This window comes from Erinaceus europaeus, chromosome 4 (assembly GCF_950295315.1).
Source record: "Erinaceus europaeus chromosome 4, mEriEur2.1, whole genome shotgun sequence".
Taxonomy (NCBI): Eukaryota; Metazoa; Chordata; class Mammalia; order Eulipotyphla; family Erinaceidae; genus Erinaceus; species Erinaceus europaeus.
Window position 1 is genome coordinate 126,128,094 of NC_080165.1, and position 26,508 is coordinate 126,154,601.

General features: G+C 39.3%; 1 protein-coding gene across 3 annotated transcripts in view; it reads right to left on the reverse strand.

Annotated features, from left to right (window-relative positions):
- NCOA7 (nuclear receptor coactivator 7) overlaps nucleotides 1-26,508 on the reverse strand; it is a 202,331-nt gene that overhangs the window by 164,436 nt on the left and 11,387 nt on the right. For all 3 annotated transcript variants that reach the window (XM_060190505.1, XM_007528336.3, XM_060190504.1), the window contains exon 2: nucleotides 481-590. In XM_060190505.1, the coding sequence (XP_060046488.1) occupies nucleotides 481-530 (50 nt within the window). In that variant the 5' untranslated portion in view covers nucleotides 531-590. The remainder of the gene's footprint in view (nucleotides 1-480; nucleotides 591-26,508) is intronic.

The following is a 26,508-nucleotide window of genomic DNA, read 5'->3' on the forward strand; positions in this document are numbered from 1 at the left end:
AATTTTTCAGTTATAGTCCAGCTAATTAAGCTACAGAGCAGCAGGGACTAAGCAATTAGGATTTAAAATGCAATGTAGCTTTCCAACATGGGATTCCTAGCAATCTGCATTTCACTGCATAATGATAGCTAGATCCCCTGAGCCACACTGGCCTGAGAGAACTGTCAAAGACAAGAAGACAACAATAGAACGCTATTCCTCTAGTTTTAGTGAGAAAAATGGCGAAACCAAGTATATTTAACTTCTACTGGCTACTTGTTCTGTTTATGAATAGTCACAAAACAAAAAATGCTAAGTAATGCTTGAAAACAAAGTTCCCTCAAAGATATTTTTCTCCTTTTTGTATTAGTGATTTAACAGTTTTACAAAAATCATGAGATGTCAGGAGTATAACTGTAGACCTATACACATTAATGTAAGTCACCACATCCTCAAAAAAAAAAAAATTAAGTAATGTAATTTTGCAAAGCAAATGCTTACCGAGCAAAATAACTCTGTTTTCGTTCCTTCTTCTCTTCCTTGGTGTCCATAATACACAGTCAAAAGTGCAAGGTTTTAGAGAAGTCCTCTTTAATCAAAGAGTCATAACCCTATAAAAAGAAAAACGCACAGTAACTATAAACTAAGATGTTCATAGATCATGATAAAGATAAAACCAGAGCAGTGGTACAGCTACAAGAAATAGAAGATGAACTTTAACCAATAAATACAGTCACATAAATTATATACAAAATACAAATGCTTAAGAAGGTCATTATGGGGAGTAGAGGCATAGATACAATTATATTAGAAGTGGTAAATTATAAGATAAAAGGCTGAGAAATAAAATTAAGTATTTCCTCATAATTAATTATTATTTTTAAAAGTGCTAAAATAAAACCACTGGTTTTGGAATATTTTATACCACCTCTGTAAAAACTAATGTAAAAAAAAATTTGAATCACTCTTCAAATAAATAATAATAAACATGTTTTATACATTTTCAGAAACATACCAGGGGCTATATTCCTGTTGAACATGTATAGAAATGGTGGTACAATACTATACCAAAGTAAAGAACTCTGAGGTGGAAGGCAATGTCCCAGTCCTGGAACATCATGGCAGAGGACCACCTAGGTGGGGGGTTAGATTGTTATGTGGAAAATTGAGAAATGTTACACATTTCTAAACTACTACATTTTGCTATTGACCGTAAACCAGCAATCTCCCCAATAAAGAAAAAAATATATATGCTACAATGACTCAGGAGTTAATCTTCAGAATGACATTACAAGCTCACCTCTGCCTCTCCCTTACTCCCACCCTTTCTGTCCTCACGTAGGCTTCCCAGGAGTGGTTAAAACCTGTATAAAAGGTTGTTTCCTGATCAGTCTTCCTTAAACAGCATTTTTACCAGGCCAGGCCACACATCTATTCAGTTTCTTTCTCTATCTATTAGTATATGTACTACTGATTCACTAAATTCCCTTTTCTGTAAAATAATAGCCCTTCATAAAAATCCATCCCTCCGCTCTGAAAGAAAATCAAATTATAAACAAAAAATGCTCATCAATAAAAATGTTTACTAATTTATTTCAATTTAGTTCCCCATATATACTACATGAAGTATATTGTGATAAGTATCAGACTAAAGTAAGACACAATGACCCTAGTGGAATTTACTTTCTTGCAAGAGAGACACAGGTTTTCAGGTCAATGGACTATAAATTACATGGAGGAAGACAGGTAGTATTAGAGCCTAGAGGGAGAAAAATCTGAGTTTATGTGAAGCATACCCCAGCACTACCCATATAACAAATTTGAAAGATAAGTAGGGGTTACTTAGTCAAATGGTGCAGGGAAGAAGTTTCAACCTTAACACAAGCAGAAAAACAGTGTTTCCTTGTCATTCAGGAGTAAAGTGTAAAGCAGAGCGCTAGCGTTTTGCTAAGGATGGGCAGGTTCAAGGTCATAGAAAGCATTTCAGGACTGCTAAAGAATCTGAACTTGATCCCAGCTCTGTGCTATGTGCTGATTAGACATCACTTAAGTGATCATGTTGAACCCAACAGCAGGACATTTGGCATCTATTAGCAAATGATCAGAGCTGTTCAATTTTCTCATCTGTGACGTATCTACCAAAATGTTCACGAGAGAGTATTAAATGCTCAAGTTATAGAGGATAAACTGGAGATAATCGATAAAGAACAGGGTGGTTCAATTTGAAAACAAAACAAAACAGTAAAACTAGTTTGTATGCATATTTATACAACAGTGGTTTATACAAATGAGGAGCAATAGATTAAAGAAAAGATTGGGAACCAATGATGGGTCAAGACTTGATGGCTTATTCAATGCAGGTAACACAGGAAAGGGAAAAAATGGTGAATGTCCTCTACGTTCCTGTTTCAGGGTCTGGATATTGTGGCATGACATATGACATGACCTTCATGAAGGAGTAACGGTATGTGTAGAACAAGGAAGCAGAAACAGACAGATCAATTTTGGACATGTGCTTTTGAGATGCCAGTGTGACAAGGACTGAAGAAATTCACCAGGCATTTGATCACATCCTACTAAGCACAGGAGTGCAGTGAGGGCTAGAGATAAAAAAAAATTAGAAATTACAAGCATAGGGGGCCAGGTGGTAGCGCACCAGGTTAAGTGCACATAGTACAAAGCACCCTGGCTCCCCACCTGCAGGAGAGGTCACTTCACAAGTGACGAAGCAGGTCTGAGTGGACTATTTCACTCCTCTTTATCTACCCCTCCTCTCTCAATTTCTCTCTGTCCTGTCCAATAAAATGGGAAGAAATGGCCTCCAGGAGCAGTGGATTCATAGTGCTGGCAGCAAGCCCCAATGATAACCCTAGAAGCAAAATGAATAAGTAAATATATAAACAAACAAATAAAAGGATAGAAAACAAAAAGCAATTACAAACATATGGTTTTAGTTAAGACAAAAACAAAGAAAAAAAAACAAACCCACAACACCTTGAAGGAACAACTATGCACAAGCTCCTGTTACAAACAATGGGAAGAGATTATCAATTCTTACTAGTTTATTTCCACGTCCCTGACCTTAAGGAGTTTGTAAACCAGTGCAGGAAATATGACACATGGAAATAACTAAAACCTAGGGCACCAACTTGGAGCTATCCAAATGAATACTAAGAATCTAGAAGATGCAAAAATTCAATTTTTATCAAGGTGATAAAGGAAAGCTTTCAGGATGCTGAGGATAGCAATAGGAGAAAGGAGACAACATTTATGAAACAGGGAACATCTGTGCATAAGTGAATAACAAAAGGCCCAGATACGCAACCTAGCTACCAAACAGGAAAGGAAGCAAGTCATGATACCTGCATACCAGAATTCATTTATTTTAAAATATTATATACATATCATTTATTTTAACCCTCAAAATGCTAGAAGTTAGGTATCTTTGTTTCCATTAAACTGAGACTGACACATACTAATCTTCCTAGTTCAACAGCACTAAGGCAAAAGTGCAGTTGTTAAGTCTTTTGATGGACACTTCCATGTTCCACAGTAACCTTTAGATCCAGTAAGCAGTTGGAAATGGGCTAGAAAAAGTAGTCTAGAATCAACATGGATTCTTTAAGTTAGGACAGATGTAGCAGTCAACTGGTGGAGGAATTGCATTGGTGAAGTAGTAAGAGTGGAAAGGAGGACTCAACGTGTTAGGACAGCACTCCTTTAAGAATTTGGGTGATCCCGGTCCCCACCTGCAGGGGGAAAGCTTTATGAGTGGTAAAGCAAGGTTGCAGGTGTCTTTCGGATTCTTTCCCTCTCTGTCTCCCCTTTCCTCTTGATTTCTGACTGCCTCTATCCAATAAATAGTGATAAAAAAAAAAAGAAATGTAAAAAAAAAAGAATTTGGGTGATTCATCTTGGATGGAGCTAGAAGGAATTATGTGAAGTGAGATAAGTCAGAAAGACAAAGATGAGTATGTGATGATCCCACTCATAAACAGAAGTTGAGAAAGAAGAACAGAAAGGGAAATTCAAAAGAATCTGACTGATTTTAGAGTACTGAATCAAACTAAAAAACTCTGGGGGTAGGGGGGGGATAGATTTTCAGCTTTAGTATGGGGGAGTGCGGGTAAAGACACAGATCTTTGGTGGTGGGAATGGTGTTAATATTCACTCCTATTAACCTATAGTCTTATAAATCACTATTTAATCAATATGAGAGGGGAAAAACAGATTGGATGTCTCAAACTTTTTAATGCATAGAACCCAGTTCTGAGAATATATTCCTTTAATCTAAGCACTTAAAGCTTCAAATTGGTAACCTGGTTGAATTTCAGTTGTGTGCTTAAATTATTAATAAATTTCTAATAATGAATTTTTTTTGAAATATTAAATCACCTATAATCTTAGACCAGAGAAACCAGAAGCAACAAACTGTGTTACTATATTAGATGCAGCTATGCGTAAATAGCATTAAATGACATAAATCATGGTGAGGTCTTGTATAATATAGAAAATCCTGGGAGTCAGGCGGTGGCGCAGTGGGTTAAGCGCACGTGGCACAGAGCGCAAGGACCTCCGTGAGGATCCCGGTTCGAGCCCCGGCTCCCCACCTGCAGGGGAGTCGCTTCACAGGCAGCGAAGCAGGTCTGCAGGTGTCTATCTTTCTCTCCCCCTCTCTGTCTTCCCTTCCTCCCTCTATTTCTCTCTGTCCTATCCAACAATGACGACATCAAATAACAACAACAATAACTACAACAATAAAAAATCAACAAGGGCAACAAAAGGGAAAAATAAATAGATAAAAAAAATTTAAAAAAAAGAAAAGAAAATCCTAACAATGGGATTTTCAAAGTCAACTACATTTCTAAATAACTTGGTTATAATAATAACTATCTATTGCCTTCCTAAAGCCCTAAGATAGCAGGGACCTTCCCCATTCTCTATAAAACCAGTCCTGGAACCTCTGGAGAGTGGCTCATTTTTCAGCAGGCTTTTCTCTCGACCCATAGCAGTTGATACTGCATCTGCTCATCTCAATCTAATCAATGCAGCCAGTACTACCTCGACATGTTTCACTTCAGACTGTGTCCACAGACAACAGGTCTGTGTTGTCAACCCTTCAGCTCTAGTACTCTGGTGAGACCGTTCTTAACTCATAGGACTCCTTAACTCCATTTCAGGTAGGGCACTTCCTAACAAAGCCCCAACCCCTAGATATGGACCAGAGCCCAAGAGACAGAGTACATGTGCACATGTACCCATAAGTTAGGGGAAATATATATCTTTTTTTTAAATTTTATTTATTCCCTTTTGTTGCCCTTGTTGTTTTATTGTTGTAGTTATTATTGATGTCGTCATTGTTGGATAGGACAGAGAGAAATGGAGAGAGGAGGGGAAGACAGGGAGGGGGAGAGAAAGACAGACACCTGCAGACCTGCTTCACTGCCTGTGAAGGGACCTGCCTGCAGGTGGGGAACCGGGGGCTCGAACCGGGATCCTGACGCTGGTCCTCGAGCTTAGCGCCACCTGTGCTTAACCCGCTGCGCTACAGCCCGACTCCAGGGAAATATATATCTTAAAGCAAAAGTATACAATAGTTTTCAGTGACCTAGTAAGTGCAGCAAGCAAGTAGAAAGACTTTAAAAAAGATAGCATAACATACTTAATCAAATAGTTTCCACTTAGACCTACATACTCTCATCACCTACTTCCTATTTCACTTCCCTCAATCACTCCAAGGCTAACCTTGTCAGATAAAGTAAGGACTACAAAAGCTGGAAAGGGCAAGAGACCAGCATACTTTAATGATGGCTCTTTTCTTACTACCAGGCCATCTCATTTCCCAGAGCCCTAGTCAGGGAATTCCCACACAGACATCATGGGCATAGACCTCTAATAGATCCCTCTATCCACTGTCATTAATCATCTCCATCAGGAATAACATAATGGACCCCTTTGTGGGCCCCTATAGGACCTTGCCCTCAATGTGGATCAACAATGGTAGGGACTGCCCCATTCTCTGAAGGGAGGGTGGGCCAAAATCCTCTACCACTCAAGGACAAGCGGTCAGGTTAGGGCTACAATGCTCCCAGCTATGACCACAGAATGCGAGTTCAGACCTACAGAGATGCAGAGGTTACACAGGCTTCTGCACTGAAATAGGCCCCAGATCAAATCAATGGGGTTTACAGTTAACAATACTTATATACTTTTCCCATGTTTGGGAACTACTTTTTTCCCTGATCCAGCTCTCTAGTCCTATTTCCAACCCTGATACCATCTCCCCAGATAATACCTTTGGCCCACCTGCATGTTAGCTGTCAGGCTCAGGCAAAAATAAGTACAGTTATAGCCCCTTGGAATATACCTAAAATAGACCTACTAACTTTTTCCAAAATGGAGACCCCAAATCTCATCTGATATATTCTTATCTTTAGGTTCCAGATTATTAAACAATTTGTTCTTCTTTATATCTTAATGCTTTTTCAGACACCAAGTTGCTATGACAGCAACCTGACTCCCCTGGACAGACAACCTCACCAATGTACCCTGGACCCCCACCTCTCTGGAGCCCTGCCCCACTAGAGAAAGATAAGAAACAGGCTAGGAGTATGGATCGACCTGCCAACACCCATGTTCAGTGCAGAAGCAATTAGAGAAGCCAAACCTTCCACCTTCTGCACCCCCTAATAAGCCTGGGTCCATGCTCCCAGAGAGATAAAGAGTAGGAAGGTTTCCAGTGGAGAGGATATGATACCAAACTCTAGTGGTGGGAAATGTGTGGAATTTTGCCCCTTTTATCCTATGATTTTGCTGATATTTTCTATTTTATAAGTAAATTTAAAAAAAAGAATTTGGATAATCAAAAAATTAAGGAAGATAGTTGCTGAGTACCCAATTCTAATGAGCTCAGTCTTACACAGTGGCTTGAACCCACAGGCCAACTCCTTGGAAACTGTATCTTAGTCTTACTCTTTCCCCAAGCTTCATATAACTTTGCCATACTCTTCCTGTCCAGATGTAGTACAAAACTCAATTCCACTATTAAAAATCTTCCCTGACTACTATGTGCTCTTCTGTCCCTTGAGGGTTGGGGGGAGGGATATGGGGGAGCTTATTTTACATGTCACTTGTCACTTATTGTGAAGTTCTTAATCATATACTATGTGGCAGTGTCATTTCACCTAGCCTCCCCAACCCCAGACAAATAAGTTCTGCCAAGTAAAACCTATCATTTCCACACTTCTTTGGCACATCTTTACACACTTAAGACAGAACTAGACATAAAATGCAAACAAAAGCTTATAAGGAATTAAGTCTTAGGGATAGAGTCAATCACACAATATAGAGTGATAAAAATGCAAGGATTTCTGGCACATTGGGAAGTGCTTGGGGGTGTGGAGGACAGACCCCTTAAGATGGCATCTCTCATACTCCAGAAAGGATCTGAAAATGAGGCTTTTCATTCTGCCTTGGAAGAAGTGCTTTATTTTGAAGTGCCACTCCTGCATGTCACAATGCATAACAATAGCTGCTTATTAGAGTTCCCCTCATGAATAACAATGAAGTCATAAAATTCTAGTTGGAAAAGTTTAATATTGCAAGCTGAGCCAGAAACTAATATTTGGTTCCAGTGGAAAAATATTGACAAAATTAAGCACAAGAGAAAAAGATTAAGTGATCCAAGAACTGACATCTGGCACTGTTATATCTGTTTAGAACTGGCAAGGTTTCTTTTTCCCTAATAATCTATTTGATAAATTTAAAACAAGCTAGTCTTTGATTTCTTTTAATTTTGTTGTGAATTTTTATGTTCTTTAAATAATACTAATGCAAACTCCTTTTGAGTCTAGGCACACCATCAAATTAACCAGAAAGAGCACAGCAAAGGATCCTACTAAAAGTGATTTGCACAAAGCACCACACAGCAAGCAACCTTCATGCTTCAGTAGAAAGCCAGAAGACCTCAAATCAGTCTCTAATGGGAGCTACATTTTCCATTATAAGTGGCTATAATGGACTTAAGAGCCCTTATTTCACTTAATGTTGACTTGTCCTCACATCAATAAACTCTAGCCTCATCCCAACACTGAATTACAAAAGGCTTCTTCATTGATGACATATTACAGGTCAAAAAGAATTTTATGAGGGAGTACCAGATGAATCTTCTATATAAATATACTTCTTTTTTGCCATCTTCAGTCAGGATAGTCAATTTAAATCTTAATTCAGTTCATTATTCAAACAAATATGGCACAAAGAAAAAAATGGGTGGGGGTAGATAGCATATGCAAAGAGACTTTCATGCCTGAGGTGCTGAAGTCCCAAATTCAACCCATCTGCACCACTATATGCCAAAGCTGATCAGTGCTCTGGTGAAAACAAAAAATCCTTACCTCTTAAGAACTGTGCAGAAGACAAAGTGTTTCCTGTTTGTGTACGTGGCAGCACTGAGCAAGAATTCAAGCACAGAATACGAAAGACTCCCTAACTACACCAAGCCAGTGTGGACCCACCACGCAGTTCAGGGTGACTGACTTAACTTCACATCTAACACACTGTAACTCCTTCTACATTCAGGTATAACCAACCAGTCAGGACTAGAAAAATGCCAGCGTATCCGTCATCACCTGTTTTCCCAGCAACATGTTTCCTATTATACACATGAAATAATGATAAAAACACGCTTTGAAGCTTGGTCACATTAGTTTGGCCACTAAAGGAACAGGCCAAAATGTACCTTCCTTCCTGTGCAGATATTTCCTCCGAGAAAGCACTTCCACTGACATATGACAGGCGCTTAGTCTTTTTACAAGGGATAATCAAACACTGTACTGTGTGCACTTAAGCAGGTGTGCAACCACCAGGCCCCCAAACACTATTTCTATATGTGATTACTTAGAATTAATCTTTTTCTTTAGAATGTACTACCTTTAGAAGGTACAGGGGCCTGGTGATGATACACCTGGTTGAGCGCACATTTTACATTTTACATTTTGCCTCACAAATGGTGACGCAGGGCTGCAGGTGTCTGTCTCTCTCCCTCTCTATCAGCCCCTTCCCTCTTGATTTCTGGCTGTCTCTATCCAGTAAATAAATAAAGATTTAAAAAAAAATCTAATCCAAACAAATTGTTGACTAATCATGAACCTAAAGTCTGGAATAGTGCAGATGAAGAGTTGGGGGGGTCTCCATTTTGTAGATAGTAAGTAGGCCTATTTTAGTTATATTCCAAAGAGCCCATGACTATACTTGGTTTTTTGTTTGTTTATTTGTTTGTTTGTTTGTTTGTTTGTTTGTTTTTCTGAGCCTGACATCTGATATGCAGGTGGATCCAAGTTATTGTCTGAGGAGATGGTGTCATGGCTGGAAAAAGGACCAGAAAGCTGGATCAAGGAAGAAAGTATCTCCCAAATATGGGAAAGGTGTATAAATATTGTTGACTGTAAACCCCATTGATTTGATGTGATCTGGGGGGCCCATATTCAGCTTAGGAGCCTATGTGACCTCTGCATCCCTGTAGATCTGAGCTCACATTCTGTGGTCATGCGTAGGAACATTTGTTTGGCTTTATATGTTAACTCTTCTTTCAGCCACCAGGTTCCAGATGCTACCATAATGTCAACCAGACTTCACTGGGCAGACGACCCCACCAATATGTCCTGGAGCCCTGCTTCCCCAGAGCCCCACCTCACTAGGGAGAGAGAGAGACAGGCTGGGAGTATGGATCGACCTGTCAAGACCCATGTTCAGCGGGGAAGCAATTACAGAAGACAGACCTTCCTCCTTCTGCACCCCATAATGTCCCTTGGTCCATACTCCCAGAAGGATAAAGAATAGGAAGGTTATCAGGGGAGGGGATGGGATGTGGAGTTCTGGTGGTGGGAATTGTGTGGAGTTGTACCCCTCTTATCCTATGGCTTTTGTCAGTGTTTCCTTTTTATATATAAATATTTTTTAAAAATTAAAGAACCTAATCCTTTGAACCATTATTTTAAAGCAGTGTGGCACATTTAAGGTAGGGCAGATCTGGTTAAAATAAAGACTACCATCTGAGGCTATGGCAAGTTATTTTACTTCTCTACCTGTCTTTTCCTTACCTGTAAAGAAGTTGGTGAAAAGATTAAATGTGGCCAGGATCAACAAAATAGCTCCACCCAGATTTAGGCACAGGAGTACACCATATTGAAGGAAACTTTGGTGCTGTGCTCTTTTCCACAATCTTTCTGTCTCTATCTGAACAGAATAGTCCACTGAGTTTCACTGTAGTGAAATATTCACGTGTTTATGGAAATTATACCTACCTTCAACAATACTTGGTAAATCACATTCAGATTTGCTCCCAAACAGAAAAACATATAGTGTACTAATTCAAGCCAGACAGCTTGGTGAAGATAAAGATGACAGTATACAGTAACAATTAAGCATTTATTGAATATTAACCAGATGTCCCAGTTGATTTTGTTTAATGCTAATTCACATAATGATTAATCTTTATGACTGCATAAGGGAGTTAATATTCATAATCCTTTTTAGGCAAAGACCTTAAATTTTAGAAAGGTTAGATATGGTTAAGCAAGCCTTAAGATTCAGAAGTCAGAATGAATAGTGAATAACTCTGTCTGAGATTAATATCAGAGAAAGACTATATTATCTCACGACATGTTCACATCAGTCTCCTGGTTCTTCCTACCTTTATTCACCATTAAAAAGGAAATGAACACCTACTTGATGGCAGGCTTCCATTAGGATTTAGATCCTGAACTGTATTCAGGTTAGTCATTACTATTGATTAATAAAAACACTGCAGTGAACATGTCTATTCAATAAATGTTGACTGCACTGACTTAGATGTTTAAAGAGCAAAGTAGAAAGCACACCATGATATTTTTTTTTGCTGTTCTTTTTATTTATTTATTTTTTATTGGGGTACTAATGTTTTACAGTCGATAGTAAATAGTTTGTATATGCATAACATTTCCCAGTTTTCCACATAACAATACAACCTCCACTATGTTCTCCTCTGCCATCATGTTCCAGGACCTGAACTCCCCCCACACACACCCACTCCAGAGTCTTTTACTTTAGTGCAATACACCAACTCCAATCCAAGTTTGCTTAGTGTTTTCTCTTCTCATCTTGTTTTTCACCTTCTGCCTGTGAGTGAGATCATCCCATATTCATCCTTCTGTTTGACTTATTTCACTTAACAAGGCTTTTTCAAGCCCCAGCCAAGATCGGCTAAAAACGGTGAAAGCACCATTTTTAATAACTGAGTAGTATTCCATCATGTATATATACCACAACTTGCTCAGCCACTCATATGCTGTTGGACACCTGGGTTGCCTCCAGGTTTTGGCTATTACAAATTGTGCTGCATAGGTATACACAAATCTTTTTGGATGGGTGTATTGGGTTCTTTAGGACATATCCCCAGGAGAGAAATTGCAGGATCATAGGGTAGGTCTACTTCTAGCCTTCTGAGAGTTCTCCAGACTGTTCTCCACAGAGCTTGGACTAATGTACATTCCCACCAGCAGTGCAGGAGGGTTCCTTTGTCCCCACAACCTCTCCAGCATTTGTTGCTGCTATTTTTTCTTGACGTATGACATTCTCACAGGAGTGAAGTGATATCTCATTTTGTCTTTATTTGCATTTCTCTGACAATCAGTGACTTGGAGCATTTTTTTTCACATTTCTCAGCCTTTTGAATTTCTTCTGTGGTAAACATTCTGTCTATGTCCTCTCCCCATTTTTGGGTGGGGTCATTTGTTTTCCTGTTACTGAGTTTGGTAAGCTCTTTATTTTGGTTATTAGCCTCTTGTCTGATATACAGCATGTGAAGATCTCCCATTCTGTGAGGGGTCTCTTGGTTTGAGTAGTGCTTTCTTTTGCTAGCATATCATTATCTTAATTCTCTAAATTATATTAATTACACCTGACTTTTAGTGTAGAAAGAATGATCTAAGTTTATGTCAGAAAAAGCTCTCTCAGTGATTGGCAACATTTTCTGTGTTGCTTTAAAATGTAATCTTCTGCCAATCTGGTTATTTCTTTATTGAAAATAAAATTAGTACATATAAAACCCCCCAGAAAATATCATTTTCATCTTTTAAAAATGCTTTAATGAGTCAATGCTTTGCATTCATTAAATGTTCTGTACTGATTTTCAGTTATATAGAGAAAATCTCTTTCATACTGAGACACAGAGAGAAATGGAGAGATACCACAGCACCAGAGTATCTATTGGTGCCACAGCACTTCCCAGGCGGCAACGAAACTTGAACTTTGGCCACAAATATGGCAGGGCATGTGTCCAGTGAGTTATTCCTCCAGGTCCAAAAAAAATGTCTTAAGCCAAAGAGACAGTTCAATGGTAGAGCACATGCCTTAAAAACAAAAAGGTCTGTACCACATAAAACCAGGAAAGATAAAAAAAAACATCTAAACACTGCAAAAGTGTTGAAACAGTACTTTAGTCTGTCTATTTATTCTTTGTTGATATTTAGTTACAGAAGTTTCCCCACAAAACCTAAGTCTCTTTTAGAACTAAATATTAGTATTCTATAAAATTTCTGCCTGTCCTGTGCTAAATATGAATATATATATGGGCCTTGGATCAGATGGATGTGATAAACAATTAATTGTATTCATATATTTTCTTCAAGTTTACTCTCTGCCCTATTCCAGCTTTCTAGCCCTATTCTCAACTCTGACATCATTTCCCAGATAATACTTTTAGTCCACCCGCATGTTAGCTATTAAGCTCTAGCCAGAATTACCAAAGTCACGGGCCCCTGGGAACATACCTAAAACAGAGTTCCTAGCTTCCTTTCACAGGGAGTGTGGATTGATCTGCCAACACCCATGTTCAGCAAAGAAGCAATCACAGAAGCCAGACCTTTCACCTTCTGCACCCCAAATAGAATTTTACTCCAGGAGTCGGGCGGTAGCACAGCGGGTTAAGCGCAAGCGGCGCAAAGTGCAAGGACCAGCGTAAGGATCCTGGTTTGAGCCCCCGGCTCCCCACCCGCAGGGGAGTGACTTCACAGGCGGTGAAGCAAGTCTGTAAGTGTCTTTCTCTCCCCGTCTTCCCCTCCTCTCTCCATTTCTCTCTGTCCTATCCAACAATGATGACATCAATAATAACTACAATAAAACAACAAGGGTAACAAAAGGGAATAAATAAATATAAAAAAGCAACAAAAGGGAATAATTAAATAAATAAATATTTTTAAAAAGCAACAAAAGGGAATAAATAAATAAATACATATTAAAAAAAAAAGAATTTTGCTCCATACTTCCAGAGGAGAAGAAATGTTAGGTGAAGGTGATCAGAGGGTTCTGAACTCTAATTCCATCAGGACCCAGAGAGAGAAAATGGAAAAAAGAAAAGAAAAAAGGAAGAACACTCAGAAGCAGTAGGTGGAAGTAGACTTCCTAAGTAGACTTAGGAAGAGAAGCCTGGACCATAGAAAACAATGGGCCAATATATATAAATATAGATAGATAGTTATAGGAACAAGTCAACCAATATCTTTGATCAGGGGAGAACTAATATGATTCCAATGGAAGGAATGGGGAAACAGAACTCTGGGGATGGGAAAGGTGTGGAATTATACCCCAGTTGCCTTATAATTTAAATCAGCATTAAATCTCTAATATATATTGCATTCATTTTCTTGTGAACACACATAAATATATAGGAATTCAGTTTTGAACAATTTTTTTTAATTTTATTAGTGATTTAATATTCATTTACAAAATGATCAGATAACAGAGGTATAGTCCCACACCGTTCCCACCACCAGAGTTCTGGATCCCCATTCCCTCCCTTGGAAGCTACAGTAGTTCTCCCAAGGTTGCAGATATGGGTCAACTGTTATTTCTATAACTGTTTTATGCATTTGCCCATTTTGTTAGTGATTTAATATTGATTTACAAAATTACAAGATAACAGGGGTATTAATATTCCCATCACCACAGTTCTGTATACCCATTCCCTCCATTGGAAGTTACAGCAGTTCTCCTAAGGTAACAGATATGGACAACTATTATTTCTACTACTATCTGTCTATATTTTTATAGATTTGCCTATTTTTTCCCATGGTCCTGTCTTCTCTTCCTTTTCAACTCACACCTATACCAGTCACTACATACAAATGTCCTTCCCTTTTACTTTTCTCTCTGAGAGAAGCTGAGTTGGAGTTCAGAGCCCTCTGGTCATCTTCCCCCTATCATTTCTCCCCTGCTGGGAGTATGGACCAAAATTATTTATAAGATTTTTAAAATTGTCTTTATATATTTATTGAATGGAGACAGTCAGAAATTCAGAGGGAAGGGGGTGATAGAGAGGGAGAGAGATAGAAACTGCAATACTGCTTCATGATTCAAAAAGCTCTCCCCCTGCGGGTGGGGACTGGGGGCTCAAACCTGGGTCTTTGCACATTGCAACAAGTGCACTCAACCAGGTGCACCAAAAATTGTTTTGGAGGCACAGAAAGTGGGAGATCTGGCTTCTGTAATTGCTTCTTCTCTAGACATGGGCATTGGCAGGTAGCTTCATACCCCCAGCTGGTTTTTCTTTTTTTTTTTTTAATTTTATTGGGGAATTAATTGGAACCATTTTCTGTCTATCTACAAGATAGATTAAAAGGGGGACAATGTAAAATGTCATATAAGAAAGTTACTGCAGGCAAGGAAACCAGAGTTGACCTCATTTCACAACTATAAAAAAAGCATTCTCGGGAATCGGGAGGTAGCGCAGCGGGTTAAACGCACATGGCACAAAGCCAAGGACCTGCATAAGGATCCCAGTTTGAGCCCCGTCTCCCCACCTGCAGGGGATCACTTCACAGGCAGTGAAGCAGGTCTGCAGGTGTCTATATTTCTCTCCCAACTCTGTGTCGTCCCCTCCCCTCTCCATTTCTCTCTGTTCTAACAACAATGACATCAATAACAACAATAATAACTACAACAATAAAACAAGGGCAACAAAAGGGAATAAATAAATAACAAAAAAAGCATTCTCTTTCTCATCATCAGTATTTATGTGCAGCATGTCTTACACACATGACTGTTCTTTTAGGGAAAATATGATGCCCATATCATTCACAGAGATGGTTTCTGGGAGCACTCTCTTTTATTGCTCCACCATTATAAGATCACTTTAGATTATCTCTAAGATAATGTAGAAGTAAAAGGCTATACATATCAAGAAAAAAAGATGACATAGCAGGCAGGGGTAGATAGCATAATGCTTATGCAAACAGACTGTCATTCCTGAGGCTTCAGAGTCCCAGGTTCAATCCCCCTGCACCACCATAAACCAGAGCTGATCAGTGCTCTGGCAAAAAAAAAAAAAAAAAAAAAAATGACATAGGACATAGGAAGAAAGGATTGTTTCCCATTACTCTTGGAATTCAGTTTACTATTATCAAATTGACACATTCCTAGAATCCTACGATCTCCAACTTGTTTGCTGCTTTTTTTAAAAGACACCATCTGGATCTGGCTTTACAAGAAAAAGTCACACACTCTTCAGAAGTCTCTCTCCTGGAATACTTTTCAATTCATTCTCCAATATGTTAACAGACAGTAAATGAGAATTTCCTGTGCTCGTGTCAAAATGTATCATCACTACATGGGTTCTGGTTTTGTGCCATGTCCCAACTCCTTCAACTCTAGGGACAAAAAGTAAGTTGAGCAGTGGTGACTACTAGTAATCATTACTATCAATATCATCTGGTGGGAGACATCTATTTGATAAATCTGAAATGGATTGTTAATTTAAACCAACAACAGTTAGATAAAAGGTGTAATAAATAAAATGCATTCCCAAAGAACATACAATCTATGAGGCCAAGATTTACTTTCAAGAATTTAAGTGTAGGGCTCGAGAGATAGCTCACTGGATACGGCATATGCCTTGCTATGAGTTTGGTCAAGTTTCAAATCCTGGGACTAAGTAGGAAGTGCCCTGGAGCTCCTGTGATTTCTCTACCCTCCTCCACCCCCCATGTCACTCTAATGAAAAAGATCAGTGAAGCTAATAGATGTATAAGGTTCAAGCTACACAAAGCAAGATAAGAGTTTGGGGGGGGGGGTAGCACAGGGGGTTAAGCGCACATGGCTCGAAGTGCAAGGACCAGTGTAAGGATAAGAGTCTGAATATCTTTTGAGACTATGCAGAGACACAGAGCTCATTCTCCCAGTTAAAGTGACACATTCCTTTTCTCTAAGGCAATACCAGAATGCATTTCCAAAATACATTGGAATGCTCTCATACTTGTAAAAAATATAAAACAAAAATAATTGTATTAGGGCCTGGGTGGTGGCACACCTGGCTGAATGCACGTTACATTGTACAGGTACCTACGTTCAAACCCCAGTCCTGGGTGGGGGGTAGAGAGCATAATGGTTATGCAAAGAGACTCTCATGCCTGAGGCTCTGAAGTCCCAGATTCAATCCCCCGCACCACCAAAAGCCAGAGCTGTGCAGTGCTCTGGTATTTCTCTCTCTCTGTATCACTCTCAAAAATAAAACAAATAAAATACTCAAACCCCACTCCCAGTCCCAACTGCAGGAGGAAAGCTTTGTGAGTGGTGAAGCAATGTTGCAGGTGTCTCTCTGTCTCTCTTCCCTTCTACCACCCTCTTCCCTCTTGATTTCTGGCTGTCTCTATCCGAAAAAATAAATAAAGATTATGAAAAAATAAAATAACAATTGTATTATTCTTTCTCGTGTACTTTCAGAATGTGTATTTATATGAAGAGCAAAGGTAGCAATAAAAATGTACACTTACTCCAAAATAGTGCTTCATTACACATTTCTAAGCAATTTAGTCAGTATTTACTATGACCTGTTTTATGCTACTTTGGTACTATGTGCCTAAAGACCTATGAATATATGTATTTTTAAAAAGACTCAATATGCACTAAGGAAACTTCAGTTTTTGAGAAAAGAGAAGATTTTGACCAAAAAAATTTGCATAAATAAAACAATCAAGAAGAAATTGCATGAATAAAGCAGATAAAAATCCCAGGGGAGACTTGGTGCACAGAGAAGTGCTTATGCCAAGAGGGAGAGGTTACACGGACTGGTGGGAAGTTTTCCGTTATTCATTACATTTCAATAGTGCTAGACAAGCAGAAATCGTATCTACAAGGCAGAAACAATTCTATTTTTAATGAAAATGTTCTCTAGCCGAATATGTTCAAGAAGACAACAATCCTGCAAAATCCTACCTCAAATGTCTAAGGTAAAGAAGAGATAAATGTAGTGCCTTGGTTAGTACAAGTCATGAACACACAAACATGGGTTCAAAGGAGAGAGCATAATGAAAAATGGCAAAAGGCCAAGAAATATATCCAGGGAGTCGGGCGGTGGCGCAACGGGTTAAGCACACGTGGCGCAAAGCGCAAAGGACCGCTTAAGAATCCCGGTTCGAGCCCCCGGCTCCCCACCTGCAGGGGAGTCGCTTCACAGGCGGTGAAGGAGGTCTGCAGGTGTCTCTCTTTCTCTCCCCCTCTCTGTCTTCTCCTCCTCTCTCCATTTCTCTCTGTCCTAACAACGACGACATCAATAACTACAACAATAAAAACAAGGTCAACAAAAGGGAAAATAAATAAATAAATGTTTAAAAAAAAAAGAAATATATCCAGTATAAAATTAAATCAACAGTGAGTTGGGCGGTAGCACAGTGGGTTAAGCACAAGGACTGGCATAAGGATCCTGGTTCGAGCCCCTGGCTCCCCACCTGCAGGGGAGTCGACTGGCTTCACAAGTGGTGAAGCAGGTCTGCAGGTGTCTTTCTCTCCCCTTCTCTGTCTTCCCCTCCTCTCTCCATTTCTCTCTGTCCTATTTAACAATGACATCAACAACAACAATAATAACTACCACATCCATGAAAAACAACAAGGGCAACAAAAGGGAAAATAAATATAAAAAATAAATAATAATAATAATTAATAAATCAACAGTGGTCCGGGAGGTGGCACAGTGGATAGAGTACTGGATTCTCAACCATGAAGTCCCAAGTTCGATCCCTGACAGCACATGTACCAGAGTCTGGTTCTTTCTCTCCTCCTATCTCTGTCATAAATAAATAAATAAATAAATAAATAAATAAATAATTTTAAAAAATTAAATCGACATTGTGATTTATTGTGACATTTTCTTAGGAAAAAAACTGTTTTTATCATATTCAGCTATAATTTTACAAGAAACTGGACTGAGAAACCAGATCTGTTGCTTTCATGCTTTTTCTTTCTTTTTTTTTTTTAATATTTATTTATTCCCTTTTGTTGCCCTTGTTGTTTTATTGTTGTAATTATTAATGTTGTTGTTACTGATGTCATTGTTGGACAGGACAGAGAGAAATGGAGAGAGGAGGGGAAGACAGAGAGGGAGACAGAAAGATACCTGCAGACCTGCTTCACCACCTGTAAAGCGACACCCCTGCAGGTGGGGAGCCGGGGGCTCAAACCCGGATCCTTATGCAGGTCCTTGCGCTTTGCGCCATCTGTGCTTAACCCGCTGCGCTACCGCCCGACTCCCTTGCTTTTTCTTTTAAAGATTTAAGTTATGGAATAAAAATGTTCCTGTAGGGGCCTGCTTGTGGCGCACCCAATCAAGCACACACATATACCACGCTCAAGGATTAAGGTTCAAGCCATATGTCACACCTGTTTAGGACGGGGGATGGGGGGTGGTAGGCAGTCGAGGGAGTAGAGAGGGAAGCTTTATGAAAGGTGGAGAGTTGCAGGTATTTCTCCTTCTCTCTCCCTCTTTATCTCCACTTCCACTCTCAATTTCTTTTGTACTATCAAATAAAAGAAAGAAAAGGGGGGGGGGGGTGTCCAGCAGTGGTGCACCGGGTTAAGTGGACATAGTACAAAGCACAAGGATCCGAGTTCGAGTCTCTGGCTCCCCACATCGCCTCACAAGCAGTAAGCAGGTCTGCAGGTATCTATCTTTCTCTTCTCCCTCTCTATCTTCCCCTCTGCTCTCAAATTCTCTGTCCTATCCAATTTAAAAGGAAAAAAATTGGCCACCAGGAGCAGTAGATTAGTAGTGCAGGCACAGAGCCTCAGCGATAACCCTGGAGGCAATAAATAAATAAAATAAAGAACTAGGAAAAAAAAAGGAAAAGACAGTTATCAGGAACAGTGGACTCATGCAGGCGTGGTGCTCTAGGGGTAACCCTGATGACAATAATAAGTAAACAAAAATAAAATATTTAATTAAAAAATTTATAAAAATTTAAAAGAACAATGAACCTTTGTGACACTGTATTGTTGGCCTCAATTCTAGGCTGCCTCTCTCTTCCTGTAAGAGAATTACACATTTCCACATACCCTTTGCTGTGCCACTTTTGTGGTGCTTGTCTCTAGTACATAAACTATAAGACTCTGCTCACAGGGCCATGTAACTTAGTTTGTTCACAGAATGAGGATCATCAGTACACTTCTTTCAACTTGAGGCTCTAAGAGACTCGATAAGTAAGGTTCTGCTCCCCAAAATATTATGCCCCAGGTAGTTCGGCAGCCCAACCCTGCCAAACTCAGCTAAAGCAGCCAAACCGCAGTCAACCTGAAGATTTATGAATATGTAATAAATATCTGTGGTTCTAAACCACTACGATTTGGAAGTTGTTATGCAGCATTATCATAACAATTATAACAAAGACCAATGAACCCTTAGAAAGATCCTGATAGACAAATTACTTTGTGGATTTTTACCAAGAAGATCACAGCCAGGGTTGGGGTAGATAGCATAATGGTTATGCAAAGAGACTGTCATGCCTGAGACTCCAAATAAACAAGTTCAATCTCCCACACCACCAAAAGGCAGAGCTAATCAGTGCTCTGGGGGGGGGGGGCAGGGGGGATAGCACAGTCACATCATATATGTAAATGCCTATATAAACAATTTGGAGCCGAGTGGTGGCATACCTGGATGAGCGCAGATGTTGCAATGCTCAAGGAACCGAGTTCAAGCCCCTGGTCCCCACCTGCAGGGGAAAAGCATCATGAGTGAAGTAGGGCTGCAGGTGTCTCTCTGACTCTCTATCTATATATATCCCCCTTCCTCTCGATTTCTTTCTGTATCTATCCAAAAATAAATGAATAAAATTATTTTAAAAAGAAATTCTGCCAAGACTTGGAATGCCAAAATCTAGGATCTAAAGTTATCAATTAATACAAACAGCCAAAAAAAAATTTTTTTTTCCTTTTCTCCTAGTTGTTATTTGCCCATAACCAATTGGCATGACAGTGGAGGGAGGTTTAACTATTCAAAGGTAGTCTTTGATAGCAAGGATCATGTATGCACATCCTGGTATGTTCATCTACAGACTCTGATGATCTTATTGTGATGGGCTAAACTGTGTCACTCCAAAATAGTCACGCTGAAGCTCTATCCACAGGGCCCCAAAGTGTGACTTTATTTATTTTATCAGAAAGAGACAAGAGCACTGCTCTCCATATATAGTGTCAAGAATTAATTCTGGGGCCCCACACAATGCAAGTCCTGTGCCCTACCTGCTGAGACACCTCTTGAGGTTCATTTTCTATCAGATGTCCCATGTTATAATTTTTTTAAAGATTTTATTTATTTATCAGAAAGGAGGAGAGAGAGAAAGAACCAGACATCACTCTGGTACATGTGCTGCCAGGGATTGAACTCAGGACCTCACGCTTGAGAGTCCAATGCTTTATACACTGCACCACCTCCCAGACCACTCCTTGCTCCTCATGCCCACATTCCTTCCAACCAGACTGCAAACTATCTAATGACAAGGAATGCTTGCACATACACATATCCATACATGCACATATAACTGTAGTACAAAGCTAGACATAGATTTTATGTTTAATAAGTTGGACTGTAATGGCTAAATGCATAATAGAAACTGACTTCAAGTTATGGGACAATAAAAACAATAAAACTCTTTATCAAGATTTGCATTCTCCATTTTTAAAAGACAGTCTTTGTCAATTAAAAGTATCTGATACTAAAATCCCAATATGTATATTATCTGCTTATGAAACTATGTCTGCTGTGGTAATACATGTATTACAAAACAGTATGTATATATACATATATATACTCTTCTTTATTTATTCCCTTTTGTTGCCCTTGTTGCTTTATTGTTGTAGTTATTATTGTTGTTATTAATGTCATTGTTGTTGGATAGCACAGAGAGAAATGGAGGGAGGAGGGGAAAATAGAGAAGGGGAGAGAAAGATAGACACCTTGTAGACCTGCTTCACTGCCTGTGAAGGGAACCCCATGCAGTTGGGGAGCCGGGGGCTCGAACTGGAATCCTTATGCAGGTCCTTGCGCTTTGCGCCACCTGTGCTTAACCCGCTGTGCTACCACCTGACTCCCCTATATATATACTCTTAACAGATGACAGAGAAGAAGTCAAGAAAAGACAATATATCCTATTTCGCATTCTTATGTAGTATGTGAATCTCAATTCAGAAGCCACTGATTCAGATTACAATAGCAGATACATTCAAAAAAAATTTTCCTCGGATTTGTAAGATCTAAGGGAATCCATACTTATCATCAATAAATACATTCTCTGGCAAGTTAATGAAACTGCCTTGATCAAGCCAACAATTATTTTAGAGTGATGAGCTATTCCTGAAGTTAGAATGAGTTTGTATATTGCTAAATCCTAATTTTTTTTTTTTCCTCCTCCAGGGTTATTGCTGGGCTCGGTGCCTGCACCATGAACCCACCGCTCCTGGAGGCCATTTCCCCCCCCTTTTGTTGCCCTTGTTGTAGCTTCGTTGTGGTTATTATTATTGGCCTTGTTGATTCAATTCGTTGTTAGATAGGACAGAGAGAAATGGAGAGAGGAGGGGAAGACAGAGAAGGGGAGAGAAAGATAGACACCTGCAGACCTGCTTCACCGCCTGTGAAGCGACTCCCCTGCAGGTGGGGAGCCGGGGGCTCGAACCGGGATCCTTACGCCGGTCCTTGCGCTTTGCGCCACATGCGCTTAACCCACTGCGCCACCGCCCAACCCCCGCTAAATCCTAATTTTAAATGCAATTACTAACTGAAATTCCCTGCAGTTGAATACTTCAGTTTTTAGAATTTAGGGATGAAAAAAATCAATTGTCATATTTTCAGACTGAGAGGATTAAATGCCTTGACATTCTGATCCTGAAAGGGAAATCTAAGGATGGACCAAAGGGAAGAACAAAACAGATAATACAATTCATCTCTGAAAAATGTCATCAATACAACAATACACAATCTTCCTGTGTACCAGGTGTATATATGTTGACAGCACTGTGCTAGGAACTGAAGGGCATACGATAAGCCCTATCATCTTGCTGTCAGAACAGCTATACCGATAAACTCAGCTAATATTTAATTGAAGGTACAAACTGTTATGCATTAAAGTAAAATCTGGGGTAGAGTAGATGTCTGTCTTGGCAAAGTGTTCATGGAGTTAATTATCAGTCTTTGCAGAAGATTAAGCTTAAATGCAAAGAAGTTTCAGAAAGGGCAGCAAAAAGCTTGAAGTAGGTATTAGGATTCTAACCCCACTAGAGCGTTGAGTTTACATAGCTAGGGCTAGGGAGGTAAGACAGAATGTCTGAAAAATGGAGAGGACATAGTACCTTCACCACTTGTGTAGTGTTCTCTGATTGGAACTTTCAAGAGAAAGCCATCACCACTGATACTGCAAAAATCATTGCAATTGCTCTACTTATTTTTTTATTATTATTATTTCCCTTTTTGTTGCCCTTGTTTTTTTGTTGTTGTAGTTATTATTGTTGTTGTTATTGATATCATACTTGATAGGACAGAAAGAAATGGAGAGAGGAGGGGAAGACAGAGAGGAAGAGAGAAAGATAGACACCTGCAGACCTGCTTCACCGCTTGTGAAGCGACACCCCTGCAGGTGGGGAGCTGCGGGCTGGAACCGGGATCCTACCCAGTCCTTGTGCTTTGCGCCATGTGAGCTTTACCCGCTGCACTACCAACCGACTCCCTGCTCTACTTATTTTTAAAGAACTGTCCTTGGGACTGATCTTATACACAAGAAAAGCGAGTTAAATGCAAGAAAATATAGGCAGATGGTGTATGGGTGAGGATATTGAGGAAGTGAAATATTAGTAACTTTGAAAGGAGGAAGAGAAAGTAAAGTATGTCAAAATGAGTAAGACTTGGTAAAGAAAAAAAGGAGAACATACAAATACTATAATACAATACTTTTAAAATTATCTAACAATTATCATTATAACATATATGGATAACAATAAAAATAGGAATTACCTATAGTCCTACCGTGGGAAAAGACATTAATATTTTATTACCTTCTATGTTCTATACAGATATATTTAAGACCCACAGATTCTAAAGGGAGGAGATAGGGGAGGGTGAACTGAAGGAAGGATTAAATAACCCGTGTCTTACAGTGGAGGACGAAGATGAGAAGGTGGATGGTGTGAAATGCTAACAATATCATGGGGAGATAGGAAACAGTACACATGTGAAAACAACTTTCTTGTAAATCATTATGTCCCCCAATAAAGAGAGTTAAAAAAAATCAGGACCTATTTGTGCATAGTTTGCTGTACTATCACTTAAAATCACTCTATTTGGGACTAGGACCCTAATTTAAACTCTAAGACCCCAACTTGCAGGGGGGAGCATCACAAGTGGTGGAACAGTGATGTCGCTACCTCTCCTTTTTTCTCTCTCTTCCTCTGTATCTCTGTCTCTTAGCCCCTACTAAAAAAGTAGAATAATAGAAAAAGAAAATGGCTGCCAAGAACAGTAGAGGCGTGTAGGCAGAGCCCTAGTGACAACCCTGGATTTATCTCAAATTTTCACTCTGTCACTTTTGATAACTAACACGTACATAGTTTCTTCCTCTGTGATCTAGTTCCAAATTCTTCACATATGTTAAATTAACTCGTGATACAATGTGGGAGGTAGATACTATTATTATCTCATAGATGAGAAAATCAAGGATAAATTAACTTGTCTAAGTTAGGTACAGCGGGTAAATGCTGAAATAGGACTTTATATCAAACGCCTGGCTCCAGCACTCCTACCTTTAGCCCATCTAACATGCTACCTGCCTAGTAGAGAAAAATAAGATAATTGCTGAAATTAATCCTCATCTCTAGTCTCTTTAGAATGTACTCTTTGAATTGACTATCTCGTGAAAGGAATATCATCAGACCCTCACACCATTCATAAGAAAGGATGTGAGCCAATCTCAACCTCACCAGAACTATCACAGACTTTTGAAATGTAGTTATAGGGCTAAAGAGATAGCATAATAGTTAGGTAGAAAGACTTTTCTGCCTGAGACACCAAAGATCCCAGGTTCAATCCCCTGCTCCACCATAACCCATAGCTAAGCGAAAACAAACAAAAAGGGGCTGGATGGTGGCGCACTTGGTTGAGTGCACATGTTATAGTGCTCAAGGACCCGGGTTTGAGCCCCCAGTCGCCACCTGAAGGGGGGAAGCTTCACGAGTGAAGCAGTGCTACAGGTGTCTCTCTGCCTCTCTCCCCCTCTCTATCACTCCCTCCCCTCTCTATTTCTGGCTGTCTCTAGACAATAAATAAATAAATATAACAAAAAAAAGCAACAAAAAAATGAAAGAAAAGGAAATCCAGTTATAGTTCCTATTACTTTGATGCCACTGAAGTTGAATGTCTTTTTATCATATTTTCACCATTTGTAGATCCTGGTTTGCAAATGTTCTATTCCTGCTATAGATTCCATGTTTATGCCCTCCCTCAAATTGATAATGTTGAAAATCTAATGCCAACGATCAGATTTTGGGAAGTGATTTACATCATAAAGGATTAATGTCCTCACAGAAAAGGCCCCAGAAAAATCTCTAATTCCTTCCATCATGTGATGGAAGAATACAGTTAAGAGGTTGAAGTCTGAAACTCTGAAGAGTGGTCTCACTGGAAACCTACCATGCTGGTACTTTCAACCTACAGAACAGTGAGCATTGAATTTCTTTAGTTTATAAGCTACACTATCAAAGCATTTTGATACAACAACTTACATAGATTTTTCTAACTGAAAAATTCCTCGGTGGAATTCTTTTGAAAGATTTAAGGCATGTTAAATTGAAATCATATCGTTGAGGATTCAGTTGTAAAATCTAGGACCACAAGTAGCATGTAGGTCTTCCCAAATGTCAAAGCATAAAACTGAGCCTTATACTGTACAGCAGGGTCCCAACTAATCTGCTGGCTAGAATATTCACTGTTGACACTTAGGACACCATTAATGACTAGTATCGACATGTCTGGGGGAAAGAAATCAGTAACTTCTGCATACTTTTTTATTCTCACTCAACAACAAATTACTCCATGCTAGGTACTGTGCAGTAAAGCCGAGCACCGAGGACACACATTAGTCTGAACTTAAAATGCCTCATTCACATACTTCCAGTCATATCTTAGAACAAGTCATTCTCTCTAGATAGTTCATGTCATCTACAAGGGTCAATGTTTACTTTTATTTTTTTTTAATGTTTTGTTATATTTATGTTGGATAGAGGCAGCCAGAAACTGAGAGAAAGGGGGACATTGAGGGAGAGAAAGACACCCGCAGCACTGCTTTACCACTTATGGAGCAGGTGGGAACTGGGGGCTTGAACTTGGTCCTTGCACATTGTAACAAGTGCTCTCAACCAGGTGAACCACTACTCGGCTCCTACTTTCAATTTTTTAACTCTAAGAATTTTCTTATTTATTTATTTTATTAGTGATTTAATAATGATTGACAAGACTGTGGGATAAGAGGGGTACGGTTCCATACAATTCCCACCACCAGAGTTCCATATCCCCTCCCTTCCAGTAGAAGTTTCACTATTCTTTATCCCTCTGTGAGTATGGACCAAAGATCTTTATGGAGTATAGAAGGTGGAAGGTCTCTATAGCAACAAAAACAATAAAACATCTAGGAGTAAATCTAACCAAAGAACTGAAAGACTTGTATACTGAAAATTATGAGTCACTACTCAAAGAAATTGAAAAAGACACAAAGAAGTGGAAAGATATTCCATGTTCATGGGTTGGAAGAATTAACATCATCAAAATGAATATATTACCCAGAGCCATGTACAAATTTAATGCTATCCCCATCAAGATCCCAACCACATTTTTTAGGAGAATAGAACAAATGCTACAAATGTTTATCTGGAACCAGAAAAGACTTAGAATTGCCAAAACAATCTTGAGAAAAAAGAACAGAACCAGAGGCATCACACTTCCAGATTTCAAACTGTATTATAGGGCCATTAACATCAAAACTGCCTGGTACTGGAACATGAATAGACACACTGACCAGTGGAATAGAATTGAGAGCCCAGAAGTAAGCCACCCCCCACACCTATGGACATCTAATCTTTGACAAAGATGCCCAGACTATTAAATGGGGAAAGCAGAGTCTCTTCAACAAATGGTGTTGGAAACAATGGGCTGAAACATGCAGAAGAATGAAACTGAATCACTGTATT